At 42.9% G+C, this 11,469-nt stretch overlaps 1 protein-coding gene across 1 annotated transcript in view; it reads left to right on the top strand.

The window, feature by feature from the left end:
- The first annotated feature begins 2,055 nt into the window (after nt 1-2,055).
- Nucleotides 2,056-11,469, top strand: part of Rell1 (RELT like 1) — a 64,426-nt gene continuing 55,012 nt past the window's right edge. Inside the window, exon 1 of the mRNA XM_003471534.4 lies at nt 2,056-2,262. Within this exon, the coding sequence (XP_003471582.2) occupies nt 2,175-2,262 (88 nt within the window). The 5' untranslated portion in view covers nt 2,056-2,174. The remainder of the gene's footprint in view (nt 2,263-11,469) is intronic.

Raw genomic sequence — 11,469 nt, 5'->3', positions numbered from 1 at the left:
TGTAAAAATAAGATATCAGTATCAAGGAGGAAAGTCTGGGAAGGAAAATACCAAGAGTTATAGATTCTAGGCCTGGCTCATCCTAAATATGAGATGTCAGGATGTCATCAGGAAAAGCAGGAACTTGGGAGATGATTAATAACGTTTTCTTTCTTTCTTTCTTTTCCTTCCTTCCTTCCTTCCTTCCTCCCTCCTCCCCTTCCTTTCTTTCTTCCTTCCTTCCTTCCTTCCTTTTCAGACAGGGTTTCACTATGCAGTTCAGGCTCACCTTGAACTCATTTTGTAGCCCAGGTTGGCCTTGAATTCAAAGTGATCCTCCTGCCGTAGCCTCAGGATTACAGGTGTGCACCACCACACCTGACTGTTTGCTTCCAGTTTTAAGGACTGGATTTCATTTCAATTCCTTAGGACTCTAACCAAATGTTTAATTCAAATATATTATTAAAAACTATCCTTTTTTAATGGTAAGTTCAATCAATGTGAAACGATTCAACTTTCATGTGATATTTTATATTTTGAATAGACAATCTCATACAACTATTTTGTTACAGTTCTAAAACCAGGGCTACCTTTGATGGGAGTGTGACCACGTTTAGGAGATCCCCATGTTTAGAGGGCTTGAGAACTGGTTTTAATGCTTTGCTGCTGAAATTCTTAGTGATGTATAAATAAAATATTCTGCTTTTTCGTTTTTCACTGGGCACTGCAAATTATGTAGCTGGCTTTGCTTATAATTAATAATTTACAGGTTGACTTCTAGGCCTGGGATTTTTCTCCTTTTTTAGTCAGGCACCATACAAATCTCTTTTCTTTGCATTGACAGTCAGTTTTTAGGTTGATATGAAAGTAGGAAGGGCTGGCTGTTGAGCTTGCCAGACTGCAGGATGTGCCACCAACTGGGCACAGGGAGTGGCAGGACTGCTCTTAGCTTCAAAGGGCAAGTGTTCCACCCTCCACCTTTAGCCTTCTGTAGTGCCCACACCTTCTGTCACTGGTAAGACTCACATCAGTGCAAATGTTTAACTCTCTAACAGACTTGCAGGGATGATCTTCAGGGAGGATCAGTAACAGGCTAAATAATTAGGGGCTATCAGTCAGTCCCAAGAAGAGGCTCATTCTGAAAATGCCCCAGCCTCCATCCAGCACCTTCTTACTGGCCCACATTAAGCTTTTGCTCAGGGGTGGCCCATGGCTCTGGAGTGCAGATCTGAAGGCCCTGTTTCCGGAGTCTAAGGGCCAGTAACCAGGGAACCACTCAGAGAAAGGCTCAGTCCAATCAGTGCTTGAATGATCCACTTAAGAAAAAGACTTTTGATCTCTTACTTAGGGTGTGCTGTCCTTGAGCCAGGCAATGGGGGCACGGCAATGAGCGAATGCAATGACAACGAGTTAATTACAATGATCACGGAGGCCTAGACGTGGGTTTACTTCCTGTGGAATGGAGATAATACTCGCCTCATAGAGCTATGGTGAGCATATAAGGAGATAATAAGTGACTGGAGACTAGAAGGGCCACTTTGAGGGAGAATTTGCAAGATGCGTACAGAAGCATACGATTAAAAAATAAAAACCCTCTTTTTCTTCCCACGCTTGCCCAGTCTCAGGAAGACGAGCCACAGCAGATCCACCACCGCCCGCGGCTCCCGCGTAGCTCCAACCGCTGCGTCTGGCTGGGTTTAGAAAGGAAGCGGGCGTTGAGAGGCGGGGCCGGACGGCAGTGGGCGGGACAAGAGGGCGGGGCCATCGCCCGGCCACACAGCTGCTGGGTTTGGAGCGGAAGCAGCAGAGACGGAGGGAGAGGCGGGGCCCGGCCCAGGTGGGCGGGGCCTTGAGGGAGGGGTACCACGCAGGTGGAGCTAAGAGCAGAGGAGAAGAGGAGAGGCGGGGCGGGGCGGTGGCCTAATCCGCGCGGCTTCTGTGTTTGGAGATGAAGCGGGAAAGCCAGGGAGAGGCGGGGCCGGGTTGAAATGGGCGGGGCCTTGCAGGCTGTTCCCCAGAGCGGCGAAAGGGGCGGGGCGGGGCCGGGCCGCGGTGGGCGGGGCCACGGCGGGGCGGGCTTGCGGCGCGGGGGTCTAGTCAGCCCTGCCACTTGCTCTGCCCGCCGGGTGAGGAGCTGCGCCGCCGGCCGAACGCGGGACTCTGCCCCGGGGAAAGCTGGGCGAAGGGACTGGGCTATGGCTCCACGAGGAGTTCAGAGCTCCGCCATCCTCGCCGCTGCCGTCTTCGTGGGAGGCGTCGTGAGTTCGCCGCTGGCGGCGTCTGGTGAGTGAGTGCCGGGTCGGGGCCGGGACACCAGGTGTTCAGCCGGATCCCACAGCGCGGAAAGAAGCGCGGGGTCTCCGCGGCGCCCCGAGCTCTCCGAGCCCCGGCGCAGCTGCGGGACCCCACGCCCAACATCTGGGTGACCGGGCGGGGCGCGGCGCGTGGTAGCTGCTGTCGTCCCTCCCTTCCCGCCTTCCCTTCCCCAGGCCTCTGCTGAGATCCTGGATCGCCCCTACTCTGAGCCTTTCGGAGAGTAGCAGCCTTGCCGGCGTCTCCTTCCCGGGGTATCCGGGGACCCCATCCCTGTTACCCTGGTCCTCCAAGGCCCTGAGAGCGGAGGATCGTGACACAGGCCTGGGTGATGTCCCGCATTCCTCCTTTTTAAAAAAACAAAGTCTTAAAATCTTGAAGCGCTCCATTATCTGTCAAAGTTTTCATTTATTTAAGTGGTTGATGGATTCTTGCAACAGGTCAGGGATTTCGGATTTTCCCATCCCTTGTTTCTGGCTACATTAGGCTTGCAAAAAAGGAGGGACCATTTATAAACTTATATTTGGTTTTTCTTCTCTTGTGTCAGTTCCTGTCATAACAGAAGAAACCAGGGCGGGAAGCCACCAGCAGAGATGCTGAAGTCTTGTACCCAACGATGAGCTTTGAGTAGGAGTTTTTAATTGAAATTTCTTCAAAGGGTGTGCAGCTTTTACCAAACTCCTGTCTTGCACTCTTTTGTTTTTATAACTGCAGACAGACACCAGGGATTCTTTACTGTTGTTCCTCCTCCTAATTGCCATTTCATAGCAGTAGTTTTTTAAAAAGTAAACCTTCTTGGCCATTTGGGGTTACCAAGGCCTGGAATCTTACGTCAGCAAGCCTTACTAAGCTTGTCTTCAGAGGTGTCTCCTTTTTAGGTCCAAATAATAAGCCACTGGAAAGCTCCCAACAATGATTATCTCCTCCATAGAATACATACCCTGCTCCTCCCTCCTGACAGCATTCCAATCACTTACAGCTTTTAAACTGGCTTGTCAATGTGGCCTTTGCTTTTTTTATAGGAACCAAAATGGGTTAGGAATGGAGCAGATTGAATAATATGACTCCCGAGCCTTTATTAGCAGACATATATTTCCTTCAGCATCCATCCTGGAGAAGTAGCAAAAATGGATATGTTTTATTGAATAAGAGATTTTGATTTTCAGTGATAGGGTATATAGGGACATAGTTAGATTTTTTAAAAAAAATTTTTAAATTTTTTGGTCTTTTTAAGACAGGATCTTTCTATGCAGTTTGAGCTGGCCTTGAATTCACTTTGTAGCCCAAACTGGTCATGAGCTTGCAAAGATCCTCGTGCTTCAGCCTCCCAGGTGCTGGGATTACCATGCCCTGTCCATAATTAGGTTTAAATTGGATTTGAGACTGTAGACTATGCTCACAAAGTTAGAATCAGTTCCTCTAGAATTTAGAAAAAAGAGTTTAACTTGGGAGTAAAATTGTTTAAAAGTTTAGCATGTGATACATGTCCACTGGCAGGAGAATCTATCCCTAGAGTAGATTTGTGTTTCCCTGAATCTCTGAGCAATATTCAAGTCTTAGAGTGCACTGTGATTGAAGAGAAATCTTTATCTAATTACACAGTAACCTTTTTGATGAAAGTTAATGCTTCAGAAGAATGAGGTATCTAAAAAAGGACACAAAGTAAAACCTGTCAGTGTGTTTTAGCAGTCAGCATTTGCTCTCTTTGGGATCTATATGAAAAGCAGGAAGAGATGGGAAGTGATGTTGAGAGTCCGCTACCTGCTAGACTTTGGGTTAGGCCTTTTATATATTTGTAAACATTTTACCCTCATAACCCTATTTTCAGTGGGATAGCTGAGGCCCCCCCATCACCTAAGTACTGTATCAGCAAGCAGGACCATTAGGAGAGATATGTGTATCTTTATATGTTTATCTGGGATAACCCATCCTGCTGGATTCCAGAATTCATTCTTTTTCCACTGTACCCTACTGTTGCCCAGAGAAAACTGAAGATAAATTAACCTCGGCAATGTAGCTGAGATTCTAAGACAGTTTAAAACATCATAAAATCATAAGTATATCATAAAATTGTAAGAAGTTGTAAAGTAGGATATGCAGCTCTATGGTGGGCAGTGGCAGTCTCTTACTTCCTAATGGAAGAGTCTTAAACTTTTTCTCTTGGCAGCAGCATTCAAAACTGTACCACAAGTGCTACAAGGGATGATTTTCCACATCTTGGCTGAATTATGTTCAGTACTCTGGTTAATCAACCTTTGGGCTTGTTGTTTCTCTAAAAGACAGTAAGCACAGCTCTTGAGTAAGGGAGGGGTGGAAATGGTCCAGGTGCTGATGAGGTGAGAAGTGCATAATCCTTGGTTCTGCGGGCTTCCATCCAACTTCCTGACTCCTCATTTAGATGCTAAAGATAAGTTTTATTAAATTCTGCATTTTTTTTAGGTCAGGGAGCTGCCTAGTTGTATATCCACAAAATACACAGTAGGGATGGACTGTTTTGAAAAAGCAACTCTTGGAACTTAGGATTCCGTGCGCAAATTTAAGGTAAAGAGGAAATGAAAAATTTGAAAAGTTCCCATCAGTTTCTCTTCTTTCTGTAACCCTGCCCACCCATAAAACAAGTGAATCAAGCAAATTCTTTGGGAGTCTGAAGTAGCTGTATGTGAATAAGAGTGACCTTGGTTCCAGGTGATAGAAACAAAAATGTCATCATTTTTAAAGCATTGTTTGGCTGTGATGTGGAAGTCTAATTATATACTGAGACAACAGTAGTAAATGATTTAAAATTAACAGAATGATTGTCATTGTTATTGGTTATAATCCTTATCAAGTTAGTCTTAATATTTTAAAGCGTGTACTTAGTAATTGATAAAGGTTTGGTGGGCTGCCGAAAGCCAGTAGAATAATGAATTTGGTATGGTTTATAAGGACGAAAATTTGAATTTGCACATGTTGTAGAAATGTTATTTTTTTTTGAAAGAAGGAACTCACTTTTTATTGTTGTTATTTGGTAGACACTGATCTAAGTACTTATACAGTTAACTCTTACCCTGTAAGCTGTATAATTGTATTCCTGTGTTTACAGATGAAGAAAATCGAGTCTCTGAGAAGTTAAATTGAAAAAGTCACCCAGCTGTGTAAGCTGTGCTTTGACATTGATTTAGATTTGTTCAGTACTGAAGCTCATTCTTACTATTACTAAATCATTTTTTTCTTGTGAGAAAATTCCCTTAATTCTAAGGTGTTTTTAAAGACTCAGAAGTGTCTGGTGACATGATACAGTGGAAATAGCACTGTGCTTGAATCAGAGCCTTAGACTTGCAGTCAAAAGTCAGGAGACCTTGCCTCTATTTCCCCATCTGTGACATGACATCATGCCAGCTTCTCTTCTGTATCATCCTGGCTGCCAGTGAGAATCAAATGAGCTGTGATATCTGTGTATTTTATTCTTTATGTGTGTACTTTTCTTTACTGTATGTCTTTCCCAAAGTGTCCCTTAGGCTTGATTTATATTATAATAAAAAATTAATTAAAAATCTGGTAAATATAGGTTGCATATTCTTTAAGGTTTTTTCCCCAATTCTGGACGTGGTAGCTTTGCAAAAGGTAGGTTCATTTTCATTTCCTAAAAGCTCAGTGTGATACCTCGATTCATAAGCTTTCCCATACTTCTGCGGTGCAGCTTTCTTTTCTCATTCACTCCCCCTCAGCTGAAATATGGTGCTCTAGGAATTTTGAGATTTTCTCATTCCCCCAAGGATTTAAAGTTTATGACAAAAGGAGAGAGAATAATCTTTGGTCCCATTACTCTGATCACTTGCCCTTGTAAGCCTAATGTCCTAGTCTTTGAACACGCACCTTTGACTGGGATGGGATCATTACGTAGTACAATCTTATTGCATCTCGTCCTGCTAACCTTATGTGTACAGTTTCCTCCATTCCCTCATGCACACAAAAAATGATTGCATAATGTTCCATTATATAGGATCACTGTATTTTACCCCATTTGTACCTTTTTAGGAGGTTTCAGTTGTTACTCAATTATTTTTAAGTGAGAATTATTTTTAAGTGAGATGATGGTTTCAGTGAACACCTTTGTGCATAAGGCTTTATCTAAATTAAATATTGGGGAGCTCCACAGAAAATGAGTTCTGAAAAAGCAATTTGAGGTGCAGTGGTATTTACATTTTTGATACCATCGATGACTCCATTGTTGATCTGGAGGTTGGCCCAGTTTATGTTCTTACTGCAGAGGTCCAGAGGACTTACTTTTCATACTCAATTTTTTTTCTGAAAAACATATTTGTTAATCTGTTAGGAAAGGATTGGTAACATGGTTAATTTTGTATATATTTGATTACTCATCAGTTGATATTTTCTGTAACATTTGAGCCATTTTTAAATGTGTATAATTCTTTATGGAACATTTTCAAATGCAAAAAACTTTGAAACACATTTTTTGTGGGCTTTTGGTATAGTCTGTTGTTGGTAAAACATAAGCTAAATCCATATGCAGTTCTAAAGTACATATTTATCTCACTTTGATTATTCATGTTTTGCAGCAATACTATTACCAAATTTGATTTCTGAGTGCTACATGATATTTGTTAAATGCACTGCATTGCCTTTCTAGAATCACAAAGCCAGAATTTTGAAGCACATCTAACTATAGATTTTCAGATGAAGAATTATGGTCCTGCATTTCTTCTTTTTGGTGCATCTATTTTGAGGTCTACACGTAAACACCCTGTTGAGCAGCAGCAAATATCTGCTGATTTTTGAAGTAGCAAAAGCATTGTGAAGTTTTTCTATAAGAGATAAATATCCTTTGAAGAAAATATCTTCTTAAATGCACAGACCTTCAGGAAAAGAAGTACTACCCTGATATTCTAATGGGGAATGGAATAAGATAAGGATACCTGGACAAGCTTAGTTTTCATTTACTCTATGAGGCTTTATGGATGAATGCCCTTGTAATGGAAACTTGTTGGATAGATGGAAAGATTGGACTACATTTCTTCTTTGCCTTTCTCTTCCAGTTACTGACACAGCTTTCTTTGTAAGAGAAGGAAATGGAATCCACCCAAGGGACTTTCTGGAGGGTGGGATGGGTGGAACCCATACCTTGCCTTGAGAATCCCTTTGCCAAATGTGTTGAACTCAGGGGACCTCATTTTCCATTCCCACTTGTAGTTCCCAAAGGCGCTTGGTTTGTCTTTGCTCCCAGGATGCCAAAAAGTGACAGTTTGCCAGCCTGGGGTTTCCTGTTTTCTGTGCCACCTACCAACCCTCCCCTATACTGTCTCCTTCAAGTTTTCTTTCCTGTGTACAGCTGCATTTTGTCAATAAAAGTACCCATTTATAATTATTATAACAAGTAAGCAAGTACTGCCTTGTTGGGGATATGGAGAAGATATGATCATGCTTCTTCATGTGTTTATGTCACAGACACATGAAATAAAATAAGTGACTGCTTGGTATACATGGTAAGTGCCTGCAAGGTATATAATTACTGTTTGTTCTTATCCAAACACTTACCCTTCACAGCTGAAGGACGGGAAAGTTCCTACCTGCTCTAGAGATGTCCTTTCTGGTCCTCAGGTAGTAGCAGCTCCTGACCCTGTAGCTCTTGAGAACTGGGTGCTAGTGTTTTGGAAAGGGCAGAGTGGGCTTTGAGGAAACTTCTGGGCAGCACCCCAGGCCCTAGGCAGAAGGAGAAGGAGCTGGGGAAGAAGGAGATTTGTGGGACAGCATTGACTGTGATAGTCAGGCATGGGAGGGCAGGAAGAAGAAAGAAGGAAGCCCTTGTCTTTATCAAGGTAGAATATGGCACTGTCTTTTGTAAGAACTTTGTTTAAGATTCAGTAATTGGTTACTTTCTAGTGAGCCATCTGTAGGTGTAGTCACAATAGCATGAGAGTTCCTAGGATGTAGTTTTCAAGTCAGAGTGCATTTTGGTTCTCTGGGGTCTGACTGGCTCTTGGGCATCTTCTCATTGCTTAGTGGTGAGTGCTGTGGTGGTGTAGCCTCTCATGATGAGAAAGCAGGAGCCTGTAGTTTTAAGACTGGAAAGGACCTTGACAGCTTACTCAGCAGGTGAGGCAACTGTGACATGGCAATCCGCTTGACTCCCTGGAGGACTTTCCCTTTTTCTCCAAGCTGTCTCTCCATTGAAGTACACCTAGGTTTTCTGCGTTTACAGCTTCCTTGGTCTGCACCCTCAAGGGTCTCATTTCGCAGGTCTTTAAATATGAAATGGAGCAGGACATGAAAAGAATGATTTCGGTTGACTTGCGGCGATAATTGTATTGTTTTTAGTCAGCTTTTGAGTTCAGAGGGGACTTTGATGTCATCTTGTTATTAATGTCTTTCTCCTGCAGATGAAGAAACTGAGCCCAAAAGGTTCAGTGGCTTGTGGAGTCAGATGTGGCTTAGCCCTTGAGGAACCAGTGATTAGGGGAGACTGCATATGTCTTATGCATACCGTAGCAGACCCAAACATGGGACCCAGAATAGAGTAGATGTTTGAGATTGAATGAAGGAAGCCAGAGCTGGAATCCAGGTATTGTAACTCTTGGCCCAAAGCTTTTTCTTTACAGTAATATGATAAGTTAGTTATTCTTTCCAGTATTCACTCCCAAATCTTAGCTGTAAGCTTCATCCTTTCGCCGTAAAGGCAAGAGGCTCTTTTGTCTCTGAGCCTTCATGGGCCTTGTTGTTCTGAACGCAAAAAAATCTACAGGGAGAGAAAAAAAGAATTGTTATAACAAATAAGCAAATGCTGCCTTATTCAGGATACTGAGAAGAAGTTGCAGTGCAGAGATTTTTAAAACTCAGATCCACTCATGAAGCTCTTTTTAGAGAAAACTAAACTGAATTGTGTTTCCACAACCAGAGCTTCAAATGCATCTATGAATTACATGTATTTCCTGTTCCTAATACCAGAGTAGTTCATCACATTCTAAACCATTTGTTTCATAGGTACCTTAGTTCATTTTCTTTTGCTACAATAAAATACCCTAGACTGAGTAATTTAGAAATAATAGAAGTGTATTTATTCATGGTTCCAGACTAGGAAGTCCAAGAGTGTGGTGCTGGTAGCTACTTGACATCTGGTGATGGCACAGGACGTCACATGATGGATACAGCAAGTGTCCCAGCTGAGGCTTCTTACTGCTTTTTTTGTGTGTGGTGCTGGAATCAGCCAAGGGCTCACGAGTGTGGGCCAGGTGCTTTACCACTGAGCTACATCCCCTCCACAGCTCAAATCTCCTTTCCTCTTCTTTTAAAGCCACTAATACCATCATGGTTGCCTTACCCTTACTATGTCATCTAATTGCAGCTCTTTCTCTCAAAGACCCCCCCCCCCACGTACACCACTGACATTTGAATTTGGAGATTGAGTTTCCAAGTTATAGACTTTGGGAGATGCATTCAAACTGTAACCACACTTTAATGATAGAGTGTCACTAGCACCTCAGTAAATATGTATGGCACATGGCCAGAGTACCTAACCCAGGGCTGGAAGTGGGACATGGGTGGGAAAACAAGAATCTAGTACAGGTTGGGCAAGCTTTCTGAAGAAAATCAGTTTAAATTTACACATGCAAAGCTATGTAGTTAACCAGGTGCAAAGAACTAGTTGTCATGGGAAAGAGGATGGGCCGTGGTTTGGATGTGGGTTGGTGTGTCCACAGGGGTTCATGTGTTGAAATGTAACCTCTACTGTGGGTATTGAGAGGGTGGAAACTTCATCTATGGTATTTAGAGGTGTGGCTTTTGGGAAGTGATTAGGATCGTATAAGGTCATCAGGGTGGAGCCTTTTAAATAAATACTGATGGCTTCATGCTAAAAGAAAGAGAAACACAGGGTGGGCACACACACACACACACACACACACACACACACACACGGACTCACGTATACTTGTGCATGCATGTGCTCCTTCTTTTGGCATACTGATGCCCTGTGTCTTCTTGGGACTCACAAGAAGGACATCGCCAGATGTGGGCCTTGAACCTCCTGAACCATGACTAAGTAAACCTCTTTTTTCTTTACCCAGTCTGTGTTATTGGCAACAGAAAAATACAGGAGGAATAAACAAGTAAAGTTGCAACAGTGGTTCCAAAACCTGAGTGTGCAGGAGCCCTGCTGCAGGGGGGCAGCCCTGGCACAGGTTACAGGCCTGCCCAGAAAGGCTGAGACTGTCGGTCTGGGATGCGCTGGAGAATTTGCTTTCCCTTGAATTTGCCATTTATGCTGGCTGAGTATGAAATGTGAGCAGGATTGCTGCGAGAAGTAGATTAAAGAAGTGGGTTTTGTCCTCGTTAACCAGAATTCCTTCTGAACTTCATGGACTGTCCATACCCTGTCCTTTGCTCATGCTTCAAGCGGAGGTCAAGGGTGACATGTCCTGGAAATACTTCTGTTGCATTCCTTCAGATTATTGCCTTCTGTAGAGCACATGTTGGGTCTGCATCTGTTCTGTGTTGTTTAACCCTTAATTACACGCATATGTTTGCACTCTATGTGTTTGTCTAACAAGGATACCTTGAGGCAGCTGAGTATATGAAATGTGCTCCAGTATTTGGTTGCTTGCTCAAATTTAACTTCTGCAAGCACTGTCAGGAGTAAATGGCTGAATTCTGTTTTGTAGAAGTGAAGAAACTGCGACAGAAGCAGAGCAAAGATGAACAGAAGTGGGATTTGTTGCTCAGTTCACAGTGGGGAAGCCAAAGCTGATGGGTATTGTTCTCAGATCTGTGCTCTATGTCACTGTTAGAAGGAACGTCTTAGGCTTACTTAGTCTCACGTTTTCATTGTAGTTCCATCTACTTCAAGAGCAAATCAAGGCACCGTAAGGAATTCAACATGAATTGTTGTTCTTAGTGGGAATCGGGTGTTTAGCTTACAAATTTATCAGGAATCATCCACTTGCTTTTAGAGTAAATATTTAAAGGGGTGATTCAACTTATATGTCATTAGATTTAGGATTTGTTTAAAATTTTGGCATAGTAGAGATAGGAAGGGTAAATGGCTTTCAGTTCCTAAAGAGAGAAATTAGAGAAGTTTGCCTTAATCAGGTAAGTTTATCTGAGTGGTTAAAGATTTATAAAGGACCTGTATATAACATGTTACATGATAGGAAGAGCTAAAAGCAAACAAACCAACAAAAAATT

The sequence above is a fragment of the Cavia porcellus genome, unplaced genomic scaffold, assembly GCF_034190915.1.
Source record: "Cavia porcellus strain 051 isolate PalLab524CR breed Dunkin Hartley unplaced genomic scaffold, mCavPor4.1 scaffold_30, whole genome shotgun sequence".
Lineage (NCBI taxonomy): Eukaryota > Metazoa > Chordata > Mammalia > Rodentia > Caviidae > Cavia > Cavia porcellus.
This window is presented reverse-complemented; position numbering and strand designations above follow the sequence as displayed.